This window comes from Pseudophryne corroboree, chromosome 1 (genome assembly GCF_028390025.1).
Source record: "Pseudophryne corroboree isolate aPseCor3 chromosome 1, aPseCor3.hap2, whole genome shotgun sequence".
Lineage (NCBI taxonomy): Eukaryota > Metazoa > Chordata > Amphibia > Anura > Myobatrachidae > Pseudophryne > Pseudophryne corroboree.
This window is the reverse complement of record NC_086444.1, coordinates 204,317,429-204,337,663: the sequence shown is the minus strand read 5'-3', so window position 1 is coordinate 204,337,663 and position 20,235 is coordinate 204,317,429. Positions and strand designations below refer to the sequence as shown.

At 46.4% G+C, this 20,235-nt stretch overlaps 1 protein-coding gene across 4 annotated transcripts in view; it reads left to right on the top strand.

The window, feature by feature from the left end:
- The window catches only part of SKIC3 (SKI3 subunit of superkiller complex), a 441,476-nt gene that overhangs the window by 264,231 nt on the left and 157,010 nt on the right, over positions 1–20,235 (top strand). For all 4 annotated transcript variants that reach the window (XM_063964031.1, XM_063964029.1, XM_063964032.1 and 1 more), the window contains exons 28-29: positions 916–993; positions 8,593–8,717. In XM_063964031.1, the coding sequence (XP_063820101.1) occupies positions 916–993; positions 8,593–8,717 (203 nt within the window). The remainder of the gene's footprint in view (positions 1–915; positions 994–8,592; positions 8,718–20,235) is intronic.

The window sequence follows — 20,235 nt, the reverse complement described above, 5'->3', positions numbered from 1 at the left end:
ATGGGCTCCTGAGTTCAGGCTGTGTGGTGCATATGGGCTCCTGAGTGCAGGGTGTGTGGTGCATATGGGCTCCTGAGTGCAGGGTGTGTGGTGCATATGGGCTCCTGAGTGCAGGGTGTGTGGTGCATATGGGCTCCTGAGTGCAGGGTGTGTGGTGCATATGGGCTCCTGAGTGCAGGGTGTGTGGTGCATATGGGCTCCTGAGTGCAGGCTGTGTGGTGCATATGGGCTCCTGAGTGCAGGGTGTGTGGTGCATATGGGCTCCTGAGTGCAGGCTGTGTGGTGTATATGGGCTCCTGAGTGCAGGCTGTGTGGTGCATATGGGCTCCTGAGTGCAGGGTGTGTGGTGCATATGGGCTCCTGAGTGCAGGGTGTGTGGTGCATATGGGCTCCTGAGTGCAGGCTGTGTGGTGCATATGGGCTCCTGAGTGCAGGGTGTGTGGTGCATATGGGCTCCTGAGTGCAGGCTGTGTGGTGCATATGGGCTCCTGAGTGCAGGCTGTGTGGTGCATATGGGCTCCTGAGTGCAGGCTGTGTGGTGCATATGGGCTCCTGAGTGCAGGCTGTGTGGTGCATATGGGCTCTTGAGTGCAGGGTGTGTGGTGCATATGGTTTCCTGAGTGCAGGGACTGTGGTGCATATGGGCTCTTGAGTGTAGTGTGTTTCCAGGGAGCTACACCACACATCCTGTGCCTGGATACGTATACTCTTTTCTCTGAAGTCCTGAGTCTGTGTTGCTTCAGCAGCAGAAATCACCGGGAATAAGGTACAGCAAATATATTCCCAGAGATCAGCACATGCTCAGTAGACTCCTCTCTTATATCTCCCCTGTTTGAGAGGTGTTTCTAGAACAATAAAAATTTGTTGATATGGGGGTTTTATAGGTGCTCATGAGTTGGTGTGTTTCATTTTTAGAGCTGTTCTGATTCTTCGAGATAAAGATGACAAAGAATATTATAATCGTGCCCTTCTGGATTATGGACGATCACTTTGGTAAAATTATCTGTTTTATGAATTCTTATGCAATGCCATATAAAGTGAAAAGAGGTTTATTATGACAGCCTCTATCACCAGGGAGAGGTAGAAAGAGCCACTGGCACAAACATTATGGGGGAGAACTCAATTGTCTGCGATTTGTTCACCCAGCCCAATCTGTGTGGCACACACTTTACTGCAGCGGGATCTCGCACAAAAGTGTTACTACCCCATAGGGTAGCGAGCACTTTTGTGCAAATTTGGGTGCCAATCGGCCAGGCGAAGAGTGCGAGATGGGGTGCTGTTGCCGACGTTTAAACTCCATGTCAATTCACACCCTTCACCAGCAATTGAATTCCCCCTATATGTCATAGCATTACATAGGTTTTCATGTTACATAGGTTTTTATTTTATTTATCTTATAGTAAGCTGTAGTAGTTTTTAGGCAAGGTTTTATATATTATTAATAGTTTTTACTTTCTGTTATTCTGCTTTTGTGCTGTTGTCACTTGGCGGTTCTAGTATTATTGCTTTATATGGTATCCATTGCAATATTTCCAGATTTAGGGGGACATTTACTAAGCAGTTATAAGAGCGTAGAAGTGAACCAGTGGAGAAGTGCCCATGGCAACCAATCAGCACTGATGTAACATCTATAATTTCTCTAACGTCCTAGTGGATGCTGGGAACTCCGAAAGGACCATGGGGAATAGCGGCTCCGCAGGAGACTGGGCACAACTAAAAGAAAGCTTTTAGACTACCTGGTGTGCACTGGCTCCTCCCACTATGATCCTCCTCCAAGCCTCAGTTAGATTTCTGTGCCCGGCCAAGCTGGATGCACACTAGGGGCTCTCCTGAGCTCCTAAAAAGAAAGTTTATTTTAGTTTTTTTATTTTACAGTGAGACCTGCTGGCAACAGGCTCACTGCATCGAGGGACTAAGGGGAGAAGAAGCGAACCTACCTGCTTGCAGCTAGCTTGGGCTTCTTAGGCTACTGGACACCATTAGCTCCAGAGGGATCGACCGCATGGAACTGGCCTTGGTGTTCGTTCTCGGAGCTGCGCCGCCGTCCCCCTTACAGAGCCAGAAGCAAGAAGAGGTCCGGAAAATCGGCGGCAGAAGACATCAGTCTTCACCAAGGTAGCGCACAGCACTGCAGCTGTGCGCCATTGCTCCTCATGCACACTTCGGTCACTGAGGGTGCAGGGCGCTGGGGGGGGCAATAAAAACACAGCAATAAAAACACCTTGGCTGGCAAATATATCACAATATATAGCCCCAGAGGCTATATATGTGATAAATACCCCTGCCAGAATCCATAAAAAAGCGGGAGAAAAGTCATCGAAAAAGGGGCGGAGCTATCTCCCTCAGCACACTGGCGCCATTTTCTCTTCACAGTGCAGCTGGAACACAGCTCCCCAGGCTCTCCCCTGTAGTTTGCAGGCTCAAAGGGTTAAAAAAGAGAGGGGGGGGCACTAAATTTAGGCGCAATATTGTATATACAAGCAGCTATTGGGAAAAATTCACTCAATATAGTGTTAATCCATAAATTATATAGCGCTCTGGTGTGTGCTGGCATACTCTCTCTCTGTCTCCCCAAAGGGCTGTGTGGGGTCCTGTCCTCAGTCAGAGCATTCCCTGTGTGTGTGCGGTGTGTCGGTACGGCTGTGTCGGCACGTTTGATGAGGAGGCTTATGTGATGGCAGAGCAGATGCCGATAAATGTGATGTCGCCCCCTGTGGGGCCGACACCAGAGTGGATGGATAGGTGGAAGGTATAAACCGACAGTGTCAACTCCTTACATAAAAGGCTGGATGACGTAACAGCTATGGGACAGCCGGCTTCTCAGCCCGCGCCTGCCCAGGCGTCTCAAAGGCCATCAGGGGCTCAAAAACGCCCGCTCCCTCAGATGGCAGACACAGATGTCAACACGGAGTCTGACTCCAGTGTCGACGAGGTTGAGACATATACACAATCCACTAGGAACATCCGTTACATGATCCCGGCAATAAAAAATGTGTTACACATTTCTGACATTAACCCAAGTACCACTAAAAAAGGGTTTTATGTTTGGGGAGAAAAAGCAGGCAGTGTTTTGTTCCCCCATCAAATGAGTGAATGAAGTGTGAAAAAGCGTGGGTTCCCCCGATAAGAAACTGGTAATTTCTAAAAAAGTTACTGATGGCGTACCCTTTCCCGCCAGAGGATAAGTTACGCTGGGAGATATCCCCTAGGGTGGATAAGGCGCTCACACGTTTGTCAAAAAAGGTGGCACTGCCGTCTTAGGATACGGCCATTTTGAAGGTACCTGCTGATAAAACGCAGGAGGCTATCCTGAAGTCTGTATTTACACACTCAGGTACTAGACTGAGACCTGCAGATAGTGCTGCTGCAGCGTGGTCTGTAACCCTGTCAAACAGGGATACTATTTTGCGAACATAAGACGTCGTCTTATATATGAGAGATGCACAGAGGGATATTTTGCCGGCTGGCATCCAGAATTAATGCAATGTCCATTCTGTCAGGAGGGTATTAGAGACCCGACACTGGACAGGTGATGCTGACTTTAAAAGGCACATAGAGCCTTATAAGGGTGAGGAATTGTTTGGGGATGGTCTCTGGGACCTCGTATCCACAGCAACAGCTGGGAAGAAAAAATTTTTACCTCAGGTTTCCTCACAGCCTAAGAAAGCACTGTATTATCAGGTACAGTCCTTTCGGCTTCAGAAAAGCAAGCGGGTAAAAGGCGCTTCCTTTCTGCACAGAGACGAGGGAAGAGGGAAAAAGCTGCACCAGTCAGCCAGTTCCCAGAATCAAAATTCTTCCCCCGCTTCCTCTGAGTTCACCGCATGACGCTGGGGCTCCACAGGCGTAGCCAGGTACGGTGGGGGGGGGCCTCAAAAATTTCAGCGATCAGTGGGCTCGCTCACAGGTGGATCCCTGGATCCTTCAAGTAGTATCTCAGGGGTACAAGCTGGAATTTGAGGCGTCTCCCCCCCGCCGTTTCCTCAAATCTGCCTTGCCGACAACCTCCTCAGGCAGGGAGGCTGTGCTAGAGGCAATTCACAAGCTGTATTCCCAGCAGGTGATAGTCAAGGTGCCCCTACTTCAACAAGGACGGGGTTACTATTCCACACTGTTTGTGGTACCGAAACCGGACGGTTCGGTGAGACCCATTTTAAATTTGAAATCCTTGAACACATACATAAAAAAATTCAAGTTCAAGATGGAATCGCTCAGGGCGGTTATTGCAAGCCTGGAGGAGGGGGATTACATGGTATCCCTGGACATCAAGGAGGCTTACCTACATGTCCCCATTTACCATCCTCACCAGGAGTACCTCAGATTTGTGGTACAGGATTGCCATTACCAATTCCAAACACTGCCGTTTGGACTGTCCACGGCACCGAGGGTCTTTACCAAGGTAATGGCAGAAATGATGATACTCCTTCGAAAAAGGGAGTTTTAATTATCCCGTACTTGGACGATCTCCTTATAAAGGCGAGGTCCAAGGAGCAGTTGTTGGTCGGAGTAGCACTATCTCGGGAAGTGCTACAACAGCACGGATGGATTCTATACATTCCAAAGTCACAGCTGGTTCCTACCACACGCCTACTGTTCCTGGGGATGGTTCTGGACACAGAACAGAAAAAAGTGTTTCTCCCGCAGGAGAAAGCCAAGGAGCTGTCATCTCTAGTCAGAGACCTCCTGAAACCAAAACAGGTATCGGTGCATCACTGCACACGAGTCCTGGGAAAAATAATAGCTTCTTACGAAGCAAAATTCCTTTCGGCAGGTTCCATGCAAGAACCTTTCAGTGGGACCTCTTGGACAAGTGGTCGGGATCGCATCTTCAGATGCATCGGCTGATAACCCTGTCTCCAAGGACCAGGGTATCTCTACTGTGGTGGCTGCAGAGTGCTCATCTTCAAGAGGGCCGCAGATTCGGCATACAGGACTGGGTCCTGGTAACCACGGATGCCAGCCTTCGAGGCTGGGGGGCAGTCACACAGGGAAGAAATTTCCAAGGACTTTGGTCAAGTCAGGAGTCGTCCCTACACATAAATATTCTGGAACTGAGGGCCATTTACAATGCCCTAAGTCTGGCAAGGCCTCTGCTTCAAAACCAGCCGGTACTGATCCAATCAGACAACATCACGGCAGTCGCCCATGTAAATCGACAGGGCGGCACAAGAAGCAGGATGGCAATGGCAGAAGCCACAAGGATTCTCTGATGGGCGGAAAATCACGTCTTAGCACTGTCAGCAGTGTTCATTCTGGGAGTGGACAACTGGGAAGCAGACTTCCTCAGCAGACACGACCTACACCCGGGAGAGTGGGGACTTCATCCAGAAGTCTGCCAACTGTTGGTAAACCGTTGGGAAAGGCCACAGGTGGACATGATGGCGTCCCGCCTAAACAAAAAACTAGATATTGCGCCAGGTCAAGGGACCCTCAGGCAATAGCTGTGGACGCTCTAGTGACACCGTGGGTGTACCAGTCGGTTTATGTATTCCCTCCTCTGCCTCTCATACCAAAGGTACTGAGAATAATAAGAAAACGAGGAGTAAGAACGATACTCGTGGTTCCGGATGGGCCAAGAAGAGCTTGGTACCCAGAACTTCAAGAAATGATATCAGAGGACCCATGGCCTCTACCGCTCAGACAGGATCTGCTACAGCAGGGGCCCTGTCTGTTCCAAGACTTACCGCGGCTGCGTTTGACGGCATGGCGGTTGAATTCCGGATCCTAAAGGAAAAGGGCATTCCGGAGGAAGTAATTCCTACGCTGATAAAAGCCAGGAAAGAAGTAACCGCAAACCATTATCACCGTATTTGGCGAAAATATGTTGCGTGGTGTGAGGCCGGGAAGGCCCCAACAGAGGAATTTCAGCTGGGTCGTTTTCTGCACTTCCTACAGTCAGGAGTGACTATGGGCCTAAACTTGGGTTCCATTAAGGTCCAGATTTCGGCTCTGTCGAGTTTCTTCCAGAAAGAACTGGCTTCACTGCCTGGAGTTCAGACATTTGTAAAGGGAGTGCTACATATTCAGCCCCCTTTTGTGCCTCCTGTGGCACCTTGGGATCTCAACGTGGTGTTGAGTTTCCTAAAATCGCATTGGTTTGAGCCACTTAAAACTGTGGATTTGAAATATCTCACGTGGAAAGTGGTCATGTTATTGGCCTTGGCTTCGGCCAGGCGTGTGTCAGAATGGGCGGCTTTGTCATGTAAAAGCCCTTATCTGATTTTCCATATGGATAGGGCAGAATTGAGGACTCGTCCCCAGTTTCTCCCTAAGGTGGTATCAGCTTTTCACTTGAACCAACCTATTGTAGTGCCTGTGGCTACTAGGGACTTGGAAGATTCCAAGTTACTGGACGTAGTCAGGGCCTTGAAAATTTATATTTCCAGGACGGCTGGAGTCAGGAAAACTGACTCGCTTTTTATCCTGTAGGCACCCAACAAAATAGGAGCTCCTGCTTCTAAGCAGACTATTGCTCGCTGAATTTGTAGCACAATTCAGCTGGAGCATTCTGCGGCTGGATTGCCGCATCCTAAATAAGTAAAAGCCCATTCCACGAGGAAAGTGGGCTCAACTTAGGCGGCTGCCCGAGGGGTCTCGGCTTTACAAATTTGCCGAGCTGCAACTTGGTCAGGGGCAAACACGTTTGCTAAATTCTACAAATTTGATACCCTGGCTGAGGAGGACCTTGAGTTCTCTCATTCGGTGCTGCAGAGTCATCCGCACTCTCCCGCCCGTTTGGGAGCTTTGGTATAATCCCCATGGTCCTTTCGGAGTTCCCAGCATCCACTAGGACGTTAGAGAAAATAAGATTTTACTCACCGGTAAATCTATTTCTCGTAGTCCGTAGTGGATGCTGGGCGCCCATCCAAAGTGCGGATTGTCTGCAATACTTGTATATAGTTATTGTTAACTAAAGGGTTATTGTTATGAGCCATCTGTTGAGAGGCTCAGTTATGTTTCATACTGTTAACTGGATATGGTATCACCAGTTATACGGTGTGATTGGTGTGGCTGGTATGAGTCTTACCCGGGATTCAAAATCCTTCCTTATTGTGTCAGCTCTTCCGGGCACAGTATCCTAACTGAGGCTTGGAGGAGGGTCATAGTGGGAGGAGCCAGTGCACACCAGGTAGTCTAAAAGCTTTCTTTTAGTTGTGCCCAGTCTCCTGCGGAGCCGCTATTCCCCATGGTCCTTTCGGAGTTCCCAGGATCCACTACGGACTACGAGAAATAGATTTACCGGTGAGTAAAATCTTATTTTGCATACTATAAAATTATACAGAGCAGCTGATTGGTTGATGGGGCAACTTCTCCGCTCTTATCACTGCTTAGTAAATGTTCCCCTTAATGCGTTACCCATTTCTCTGCAATAACATACAAATATTGACTTGATGCGAAGAATTATCATGCATTATTTATTAATGGTCCTCTAATGCAAGAACATACTATTTCTGTGTGTTCAGAAGTGAAATACTTGCCTGGAACAAAAACATAACATATTAATCTATGGATCCTTATCTGGTGGTATTTTGCCAGCTGCTATTGTTTGTTGGTAAAGAAACATCTGGACCGGCCTTTATATGTTCATGTTCAGTAATAACGTTAGAATTTTTTATTTGGCAGTTACTGCTTAGACGGTAGCACCGAACACTGTTAATTTGTATTTTTTTAATGTTTCTTTGAACGTATATTTTGCATCCACCATTTAAGCAGGCTTACATCTAAGGGCTGATTCCCTAGTGCAGTCAGCGGACTCCAATGATCAGCAAAATCTAACATGTTAAAAATCCCTACACCTACCGATTCAAAATAATTTTTGGTCTGGAATTGTCGAATCGAGATTGTCCAACTTGTTGGATTTTGCTGATTACCCAACCCAGAAATCCGCAGAACATGGTATTGCTATGATAGATGCCTGATGTATGGGCCCCATTAATAGCGATTTATTCTTTACGATTGTATTTCTTTTTCTTGGAAATGTTGACATAAATGTAATATGTTATATTATATTAAAATATAAGTGAACATTGGTACTAAAAGCAATTATTTTGAGATAGAGTCTGAAATTAGTAAAGTGTTTTGTAGTACAGGTTGAGTATCCCATATCCAAATATTCCGAAATACGGAATATTCCGAAATACGGACTTTTTTGAGTGAGAGTGAGATAGTGAAACCTTTGTTTTTTGATGGCTCAATGTACACAAACTTTGTTTAATACACAAAGTTATTAAAAATATTGTATTAAATGACCTTTAGGCTGTGTGTATAAGGTGTATATGAAACATAAATGAATTGTGTGACTGTACACACACTTTGTTTAATGCACAAAGTTATAAAAAATATTGTCTAAAATTACCTTCAGGCTGTGTGTATCAGGTGTATATGTAACATAAATGCATTCTGTGCTTATATTTAGGTCCCATCACCATGATATCTCATTATAGGATGCAATTATTCCAAAATACGGAAAAATCCGATATCCAAAATACCTCTGGTCCCAAGCATTTTGGATAAGGGATACTCAACCTGTATTGATTTGCTATTTAATGTGGACACTGATCCTCACATCAAAGTGAATTTCCTATTCCTCAGCGCTGTAGGTCAATATGATGATGCCATTGAAGCCTACATGTCAAGTCCTCTAAGAGAGTTTGATGACCTCACCGGACTGGCTCTTGCATACTTCAAGAAAGGACTTTTGCAGGAGAGCATGAAAGGTGATCTTTCCTTCTTTTATAAACATAGGTTACGTAAGGATTTATTGTACTGTACTGATGTTTTGTTTATTGCGCACTGCAGGTTTTAGTGGACTTTTAAATCACCTGTGACAGAGCCAGAATCTACCCTTATATTAGTGTTTATAACACACACAAGGTATTGTAGTGTCTGTGAGAACACTTCAGTTGGTGTAGTGCAAGCTCAATCTATAGTTTATCTGCAGCTTGTGGGTCTAAAGCTCAGATGCCGCTGTAGCGGGTTCTCACTTCTCATGGAGACCACTCTATGTCCATTATGATTGTGGACATACAGTAAAAGCTAATGCATTTAACTACCTAGCAATGCACATGCACCTGGCGGAATACATATGATATTCCGGCAGACGGGATGCCGGCTGTCAATATACCGACAACGGTATCCCGTCTGCCAGAATCCTAATTATGTAAGCAGAAAAAAAAATGGCGCCCTCTTTCCCAATCTTGTATCCCCCTGAATGAATATTGATATTGCTGTAATGCCAATTTTCTGACATTGATGTTAAGAGACACTTGTCCATTCTAGAAATATAGCATGAAAAGTTTTAGTAAAGAAAAGACAAGCATACAGTTAAAAAAAAATATTCCTTTATCTTTATTTCTGCAGCAGGTTACATTGGTCTCTACAGGGAGAAATCGGGGGGTGTAGAGTGGATCTTGATCCAGAGGCACCAACAGGCTAAAGCTTTAGGCTGTCCCAGGATGCATTGGGGCCTCCTCTATAACCCTGCCTCCAAGCACTGTGAGCTCAGTTTCAGTTGGTGTCTGCAGCAGCAGGTCACTTAACAGGTGGGCTACACTGGCCAGCCCTGAAAAAGATTTTTCTGGCAGAAAATTTCTTCAAAACTGGGCTGTCTGCGCTGTATGTCATGTTGACACTTCAGTGCTGCAGCCCCATCACCTCCCAAGCGGCGTTGCATACTCCCGCGGCCTGTTCCCAGGTACTTGCGGCGGGGAAGCTCTAGCTTTAGGCACACCATCGCAGTCGAGCTCATGGTTCGCGTGGGGAGGAGGCAAGAGGGTCCCCCAGGTGGGACCCGCCATTAAATCGCATTCCGTCCGCGACCTAGGGAGACGGGTCGCGGCGCTGGCGTGGACACGATCACTGAGCAGGGACTCCACTAGACCACCAGGGCAATAGAGCACAGGTTGGGTGTTGTGTACTGTGTCCACAGTCACATACTAACGCAGGTATATGTTGCGTACAAACCACCTCTTATATTTGAATGTATGTGAATTCATTGCTACTATGCTACCAGGCTCAGACTGACACACATGCTGCGTACAAACCACATCTTATATTTGAATGTATGTGAATTCATTGCTACTATGCTACCAGGCTCAGACTGACACACATGCTGCGTACAAACCACATCTTATATTTGAATGTATGTGATGTTTTTCTTGTCATTTCCTATGTGTGTGATTGAATTTATTGAGAACAGCTAGAGTAGTTTTAGTCTGTTGACCCACCCTGTGCAATTTGTTCTATGATCAATTAGCATTTCAATCAGGTGACCAAATGTTCAGCGGTAGGCCTGTTCCTAAGCAGAGTCAGTATTTCCTTAGAGTCAGTTAAGGGGTCAGCTTGCTGGGGGTAGCTTGCTGGAATTTATTAAGTGTGGAATTAATAAGTGTGTTATCCGAACAGTTAAAAACAACAGTTCTACAAACATTGAAAAACATCAAGAAAAGGTAACTTACTTTAACAACTTACTCTAACTCCACTTGACCCATAAAACACAAACAACCTCAGCATGTTCATCAAACTACTGTGTCTAATTTCAATTCATGGAATTCTCACCAAATTTAACACATTCTACACTCACCCTGAAACTCACCCCTCTGTACACATTACAGCTTCTATTCTCCACTCCCCTCTTCTAAACACTCATGAGATTTATACTTTCCTCTCTGCAAGTACTTTGACAACCGCAATTGGCCACCAGTACAAACACTCGCAAACATCCACCAAGATTTATCTCACTCTTCTGCTTTTATTATCTGGTGACATATCACCAAATCCAGGCCCCAACCACCTTTCCCTCTCACACTCTGCTGTCTCAAAACAACATAGAAATCCATCTAACCTCATAAATATCACGTGTCTCCCATCCCCCTCCAAATCACTAAAATGTGCCTTATTGAATGCATGCTCTGTTTGTAACAAATTAACATCCATCCATGACCTCTTCATATCTCACAACTTTAATCTGATAGCTATAACAGAAACATGGCTCACACAATCAGACACTGCCTCCCCTGCAGCACTGTCACATGGTGGTTTCCACTTCTCACACACATCTAGGCCTAATAATAGTAAAGGTGGTGGGGTCGGAATCTTACTGTCACAGTTTTTCACACCTGCACCAGACCCTAGAGAGTGCCCTTGATGAAGTGGCTCCAGCTACCCATCACACTCCACGTAGGCTTAGATGCCAACCATGGCACTCTAAATCAACAAGACACCTACAAAAACTGTACGTAAAGTAGAACGTCAGTGGCAGAAATCTCAGAATCCAAGTGACTTTCTCACATATAAGACTACCTACCACTCCTATCGTCAGGCCCTGGACACTGCCAAACAAACATATTTCCAATCTCTCATCTCTTATCATGCCAACAACCCCAAGCGACTTTTTAATACATTTAAATCACTTCTTTACCCTCCCTCACCTCCCCCACTAGCTACTATCCGTGCACAAGAACTTGCTTCCTACTTCAAGGATAAGATTGATAAAATCCGAGATGAAATGGTATGCTCTAACTCAGCCAGTGACCTGCTCAATTCCCTACCTGAACCCTCTGGCACTTTCTCTTCATTTGATCCCACAAGTGAAGATGAAGTATCAACACTCTTTTCATCCTCCTACTCCACTACCTCTCCTCTTGATCCTATACCCTCACAGGTCAGTAAAACTTTGTCTCCTGTGCTTATCCCAACCTTAACTAAAATCTGTAATCTCTCTCTCTCTCTCTACTGGTATCTTTCCCTCTCTGTTTAAACATGCAGTCATTACTCCCATTCTAAAAAAACACAACTCTGACCCAAACACACTCTCTAACTACCGTCCCATTTCTCAGCTACCCAGTCCCTCCAAGCTACTTGAGAGGCTTGCCTACACTCGCCTTACACACTTTCTTAACTCGCACAACTTATTGGATCCACTTCAGTCAGGCTTTCGTGCCCAACACTCTACAGAGACGGCACTGACCAAAGTAGTGAATGATCTAGTCACTGCTAGATCAAAAGGCCATTACACACTACTTATTCTTTTAGATATCTCTGCTGCTTTTGACACTGTTGACCACTCTCTTCTCATACAAACACTACAATCCCTAGGTCTTCAGGACACAGCCCTTTCTTGGTTCTCATCCTACCTATCTAATTGCTCTTTCAGTGTTCACTTTTCTGATTCTACCTCCTCTTCTCTACCTCTATCAGTTGGAGTACCGCAAGGCTCAGTCTTAGGTCCTCTGCTTTTCTCAATCTATACCTCCTCTCTTGGTAAACTAATCAGCTCCTTTGGATTTCAGTATCATTTGTATGCTGATGATACTCAAATCTACCTATCCTTCCCAGATTTGTCACCACCAGTATTGGCTCGTGTCACTGGATGCCTGTCTGCCATTTCATCTTGGATGTCATCTCGCCACCTCAAACTCAACATTTCCAAAACCGAATTAATTATTTTCCCACCAGCTAAGAGTAGTTACCAACCTAATATCTCTCTAACTGTTGACAATGCAACTATCCACCCCACCCCACAAGCTCGTTGCCTAGGTGTCACCCTTGACTCTGAACTGTCCTTTGTTCCACACATTCAATCTGTCTCTAAATCATGTTACATGCACCTTAAAAACATATCCAAAATACGCCCTTATCTTACACAAGACACTGCAAAAACTCTAATCCATGCACTCATCATCTCCCGCATTGATTATTGTAATAGTCTGCTTACTGGTCTTCCCAAACATAGGCTATCACCACTTCAATCCATTTTAAATGCAGCTGCGAGGCTAATCTTCCTTGCCAGACGTTCTTCATCTGCTGATCCGCTCTGTCAGTCCCTCCATTGGTTACCGGTATTCTACCGTGTCAAATATAAAATACTTTTACTTACATACAAGGCTATTAACCAAACTGCACCATCATACATCTCCTCACTCATCTCAAAATATCTCCCTACCAGACCTCTCCGCTCTGCACAAGATCTGCGTCTCTCATCCACATGTATTACCTGTTCCCACTCAAAATTACAGGACTTTACCCGGGCTTCACCCACTCTGTGGAATGCACTCCCACGCACAATAAGACTCTCCTCTAGTCTCCAAACCTTTAAACGTTCTCTGAAAACTCATCTCTTCAGACAAGCCTACCAAATTTCAGACCCACACACATAACCTTCACAGCTTCCCTATCAAGTTACATCCCCTCTGTACAGTCCACATAAACTCACATTTTGTCTTCCAACATTGCTGGGTGATCATATCATATACAACCCATTAAGAACCTAGCAACCTGGGGAACCATTATGTGACAGGTAGCATCTATCCTTGTGTATCAATGCCTATTTCCCTATAGATTGTAAGCTTGCGAGCAGGGCCTTCCTACCTCTGTCTGTCTGTCTGTCTTTGCCCAGTTTTGTTCTATAATTGTTGTTCTAATTGTAAAGCGCAACAGAATATGCTGCGCTATATAAGAAACTGCTAATAAATAAATAAGGTATTGTACTCTGTTTGGCTTTATCGTACTAATTTGCTCCGTTGTTGCATTTGTGTGCAATGTCTAACAAGAAGGGCAGTACGTTTGTCGACGCTCCTGCATCATGCAGCGCATGCGCCAAAGATTTACCAGAGGGGGAAGCTGTGTATGATGGACTGTGTACTATGTACCATACATCTCCCAGTCAGTCCGCAGCTCCTAAAACCAATCAGGAGCCAACTTGGGCTTTGTTCACAAACCTACTGGGTACTCTGGTTAATCCGCCTTGGGCGGAAAATTTGTCTAACCAGTTGCAGCGATTAAATCATTCCTTGTTCAGACAAAAATCTACTCCAGGTCACTCTAGTGTCTCTTGGTCATCTAAGCGGGTTGCTTCCTCCTCACAATCCACGAATCTCTCAGATGTTTCATCTGAAGAGGAGGGGGAGCATACTGTCCTGTCAGACACTGAATCAGGTGTTTCTGACGAGGATTCTCCATTGCAAATTGATGTCCCTGCCCTTGTAGTTGCTATTATGCAAATCCTCCAAATCACTGATGATGAGGATTCCACTACTGTGAAAACTGATATGTTTAAACGGCAGAGGGTGGTTAAAATCTATTACCCCATTCTGACCATTTTGTGGACATCAGGCAGGAGCCCTGGTCTAATCCAGGGAAGAAATTCCCTCTGTCTAAAACGGGCATTGGCTCGCTATCCTCTCCCTGCAGAGTTATGTAACAAGTGGAAAAAGTCACCGCCGGTGGATTCTCATGTCACCCGCCTAGTGGTGTCGTTCACTCTGCCTGTCACCACTGTCACCTCACTGAAGGAACCGACTGATAAGCCCGTGGAGGGATGCCTGAAATTTATTTACTCCCTTACAGGTGCTGTACATAAACTATTGTGGCTGCTTAGGCTGCAAAAGGAATTGAAGCATGGGTTCAGGCATTAGAGGAAGAGCTGCCCCAGGATATATCTGACAATGCCAGACAATACCTGTCTCACAATACCACCGCCGCCTATTACATTCAGGATGCGTCCTCTGAGGCAGGTGTGTTGGCAGCCAAGGTGTCTACTACGTCTGTCCTGGCTTGCCGTATTCTGTGGTTGAGGTCATGGAAGGTAGACCTAGAATCCAAAAAGACCTTGGAGGTACTCCCCTTTAAGTGGGACATTTTGTTTGGGGAAGACCTAATTAAAATTGTGTCTGAGTTAGCAGCTGCTAAGGCTGCCTTTCTCCCAAATACTAATCCTTCTGCACAGAAGTGCAAATAGAAAAAAATGGAAAGTGTAACTTATCCTGCGCTGGTTCTTTGTTCCAGAATAGCAACACTATGACTCCCACAATTCAATGTATGTTTGTTTAGGACATGCAAGGAAAAAATTAGGAGATATATAGTGAAGTACAATTTAATAAATTCATAAACAATGTATAAAAAGTATATAAAATTCATGAGTTGATGTAATAATTTATAGCAGCATATTATATTGCACAGCCTTTAGTAAGGAAAAGCAGATGGGTAATTACCAATCATTCAGAACTGAAAACAGTTCATAGTCAGCTTGCGGGTTGTATATTTAGAGAGGATCCCAGAAATCCTCTATCTCCACGTTATGCTGGAACAGGATGGCAAAGTCCCCAATAAGCAGTCCCGTTTTTGCTGTGCTCACCAACGCGTTTCTACCCCAAACCGGGGTCTTTTTCACACCTTGAAAGTTCAAAGTTCGGAAGTTCAAACAAGAAGGAGGATTTCTACTTCTAGTCGCTCCAGCGTAGCCCAGACGGCATTGACTCAGACCTGCAGGGTCTGTCGACAGAGCGTCCTCTTCAACTTCCTCAGCGCCCAGACCTCCTCGTACAGGGCCCTTGTCTTTATCCAGACCTGGCCAGGTTGGCTTTGATGGCGTGGCTCTCGAGGCATCACTTCTGAGAGCCAAAGGATTCTCTGAGGCGGTCATCCAAACTATGTTAAAAGCCTGCAAACCGGCATCTCCTCAGAATTTATTGCAGGGTCTGGAATTCTTACTGCACCTGGTGTGCTGTTAAGAATTATGATGCATACAGATTCAGAACTTCCAGAATTCTGGCTTTTCTGCAAAGAGGCCTGGACTTAGGCCTTCGTCTGGCCTCCCTCAAGGTTCACATATCTGCCTTGTCGGTATGGTTTCAGAGAAAAATTGCCTCTATACCTGACGTTCATACATTCACTCATTCCTCCCTATGTCCCTCCTGTGGCTCCATGTGATCTGTCTGTTGTCCTGAATGCCCTGCAAGAGTCTCCATTTGAACCTCTTGAGACGGTGGACCTTAAATGGCTCACAGCCAAGGTCTTGTTTTTACTGGCTATTGCCTCTGCAATAGCCAGGGTGTCGGACTTAGGCACATTGTCCTGTCGTCCACCCTTTCTAAATTTCATTGTGACCGGGCAGTTCTTAGAACTCGCCCAGGTTATTTACCTAAGGTGGCGTCATCTTTTCACCTTAACCAAGAGATTGTGGTTCCGGCCTTTGGGGGTAATTCAGAGTTGATCGCAGCAGCAAATTTTTTAGCAGTTGGGCAAAACCATGTGCACTGCAGGGGGGGCAGATATAACATTTGCAGAGAGCGTTAGATTTGGGTGGTTTATTTTGTTCCTGTGCAGGGTAAGTACTGGCTGATTTATTTTTACACTGCAATTTAGATTTCAGTTTGAACACGCCACACTCAAATCTAACTCTCTCTGCACATGTTACATCTGCCCCCCCTGCAGTGCACATGGTTTTGCCCAACTGCTAACAAATTTGCTGCTGCGATCAACTCTGAATTAGGCCCTTTATCTCTTCTGATTTGTCCTCCAAAGAGTCTTTGGATGTGGTGCGGGCTCTCCGTATGAATGTGGAGAGGACTGCCTCTATCAGGAGATCAGATTCCCTTTTTGTTTTGTTTGGTTTTCACAAACATAGCTGGCCAGCGAATAAGCAAACCTTGGCCATATGGATTAGAATGGTGATTGCACAAGCTTATGCACAGGCTGGTCTCCCAGCTCCTACTGCTATTAATGCCCATTTTACTCTGTCTGCTGGACCTACTTGGGCGGCTCGCTGTGGTGCGTCCACAGAACAATTGTGCAAGGTGGCTACGTGGTTCTCTGTGAACACATTTATTAGGTTCTATGCCTTTGATACTTACGCCTCCCAGGATGCTTCCTTTGGACGCCAGGTTCTCATACCCGCTAAGGCGATTTCTCTCTCTTGAGAAAAGTAGAGTTATGGTAGACTTACCATTGTTAACTGTCTTTCTGCGAGGTACATGGGGTTCCACAGGGCGCCCTGACGCACCTAGCTTCTATGGGTTTGTATGGAATTAGCCACTGGTCCCTTCTCCTGTCGTGAGAATGTGACTAACATCTGCCTTCTCTCTGACTTACATCTGCTCCTGCATTGGACTGGTTAATGAAACTGAGCTCACGGTGCATGGAGGCGGGGTTATAGAGCAGGCCCCAATGCATCCTGGGACAGTCTAAAGCTTTAGCCTGTTGGTGCCTCTGGATCAAGATCCACTCTACACCCCCGATGTTTCCCTGTGGAACCCAATGTACCTCGCAGAAAGAGAGTTCACAATGGTAAGTCTACCATAACTCTCCTTTTATCTCTTTCCTTCCTCCTTTTCTCTGTCATTCTTCTCCTTCCCCTTCCCCATGTTCCTCTGTTCCCTCTATATATTGCTCCCTATTATTAATACCCATTCTTTCTGCAGCGGGGTACACTGGGTTCCACAGGGATAACATCGGGTTAGAGTTGGATCTTTATCCGAGGCACCAACAGTCTAAAAGCTTTGACTGTTCCCAAGATTCTCAGCGCCGCCTCCTCTATAACCCCGCCTCCGTGCACAGGAGCTCAGTTTGTAAGTTGGTGCCTGCAGTGCAGGCTGACAACAGGGAGGGCTGCTCCAGCAGCCCTGAGAAGAGCTTTTTAAGTGAAGATAGAAGACTTCAAGGGCTGCAGCTGAGGCACTCTCAGTGCTAGATGTCATTCTGACATCTCCTGCTGCAGCTCCATCACCTCACCCGGCGGCGCTGTATAATCCCGCGCTCTGGTTGCCGGGTATTTACAGCGGAGGGTGCCGGTTCGTCAAGTCAGGCACACACACTCACCGCTGCTCTCCGGGATCGCGTGGCCGCATCTAGGGAGGAGGTAAGAGGGTCCCCCAGGCGGGACCCGCTGGAAATCTCGATCCGGCACGGGCATTAGGAGGCGGGCCGCGCGTGCTGGCGTGGACACTGTGTTGGTACAGGGACCCCACTAGACCACCAGGGCAGGGGCACAGGTCGGTTTTCTTTATAAACCATTTTATTATGGCCCACAGTACCCGGTGGTGAAGTCCAGCAAGGGGATAAGGCTCTGACCTGTAGCCCCTCCCCCAGCCCCAGGGCACCATTTAGAGTAAATGTTCCCGCCCTGGAGCTGCATCTCTCTCCCTCACTCCCTGTCAGCGTTTGGGCGCCATCTTCACATGCTGAGCTGATCCTGGGACTGTATGGGCAAAGCCTCCTCTGTAAAGCCACCTGCATTATCAGTGCTGTGCATTTTACAGGACACTTAAGTATTCTACATGTCTGTTGACAGTGTTAGTTAAGAAACAGTGCATTACTTCATGGTTATGCAGTACAAGTACCCTGTGATATACATCCAGTCTTTACTGTGCATTGATATATCTATTAATCTGTATAGCTTTACTTAGTATTACTTGGTATCGCTAGTCTGGTGCAGTTTTATTGTTTGTAATAATTTCTGCATTGTACATGTGACTGTGTGTGTGCGCATATAGCTGCTGCGTGATTTCTACTTCGTGTATCTCACTCAGATTGCTATCCCTATATTCTGTACCCTGTGGGGGCTAAGTGCGTCAGGGTTATTATTTGATATAGGTGTTTCACAGGATATACTTATTTTGTATTTTTATCTGTGATTTTCAGTCACTGTATACCTCTTGAATCCTCTGTTTGTGCTATCACGTTGCACAGGGGGTTCTTGGTTAGGTATTATACTGCTGATATTGTACTGTGTTGCCCGGGGTTCACGCTTTCTTATTATGTCAGCTACAAGGGGCGATGGTTCTGCGGCTGATCCCGCAATACGCGGTGGTGATGCCGCAGACACATTAGAGGAAAACATAGCAGCGGAGGGTTCAGGTTCTGGGGTTCCCTACCCCCCAGTAGGGCTGTAGCAACGGGGGTACATAATGACCCACCTTGTGCTACTTTCACTACTTACTAAATACACTGGTAACTAGACTTATGCCCCCTATGGGACCTCACGTGCCTGTACAGCCACATATTGTCCCTGCGGTTAATCCGCTGTGGGCAGATCTCCTGTCCACTCAGTTACAGCAATTCAATCACTCATTGAATAAACAGAAACCTACCCCTCGCCCACCTAAGACCAAGGGATCCTCTAAGCGGGCCATTACTTCCTCACAATTTACCTATGTTTCAGACACTTCGTCTGATGAGGATGGCGTGTATACTGACCCATCAGACACTGATCCAGATGCTTCTGATGGGGAATCTGTTTCACAGGTGGATGTTCCTGACCTATTAGAGGCCATCAGGCTGATTCTTCAAATTGATGATGACCCAGAACCTGTTGTTACTTTTAAGAAACCGGATAGATTTAAACATCAGAAGGTTACTAAACTAGTTTTGCCTCATTCTGACCACTTAGTTGGCATACGTCAGGAATCCTGGGAAAATCCAGGAAAGAAATTCACACCTCACAAGAAGATGCTGGCTCGCTATCGCCTCGCTGCGGAGTTAAGAAAAAATTGGGAAACACCACCGCCGGTGGATTCGCAAGTGGCTCGGCTGGTTGTGTCCTCTGCTCTGCCTGTAACTACCGTCACCTCTCTGAAAGAACCGACGGATAAGCGCGTGGAGGGTTGCTTAAAAGCTATTTATACCCTTGCGGTAGCTGTGCATCGGCCCACTAATGCAGCTAATTGGGCTGCAGAAGCTATTGAAGCGTGGGCTCAGGAGGTGGAAGCAGAGCTGCCGTCCAATTTTTCTGATAATGCTAGACATTGTCACAGCCTCTCATTACATTAAGGAGGCTGCTTCTGATGCCGGTATTCTGGCGGCCAAGTCTTCTACTACGTCCATTCTGGCTTGCCGGATTCTCTGGTTATGGTCCTGGTCTGTGGATCTGGACTCTAAGAAAACCCTGGAGGTGCTCCCTTTTAAGGGAAACAGTCTTTTTGGGGAGGATCTCAACAAGATTGTGGCTGACTTGGCTTCAGCTAAGACGGCGTGTCTACCTAGTACTGCTCCTTCGGTCCCGAAGGTTAAGAGTCTTTCCTTTTCGTTCCTTTCGACCTCCAGGTAAAGCAAAGGGTCAGGCGTACCTGAAACAGGCTCGCACTTCCAAAACCACTAAGCCCAAACCTAAACGTGCCTTGGCTGCCCGTCAGCCTGCTTCCAAATCAGACAAGCCTACTGCATGACGGGGCGGGCCTCCCCCTGGGGGATCCCAGGGTGGGAGGCCCACTTCTAGGGTTTACCCAGGTATGGTTGAAGACCTCTTCCGACGCCTGGGTAAGGGAAGTCGTCACTCACGGATACGCCATATCCTTCGAGAATCGTCCCCCTCATCAATTTTGCCTGACAAACGTCACTTCGGATCAGGTGAAGGCAAAAACTCTTCATTTGGTAGTACAGTCCCTCCTGGACACTGGAGTGGTAGTGCCGGTGCCTTTGGCTCAAAGAGGCAAGGGGTACTATTAACCTATTATGGTTCCG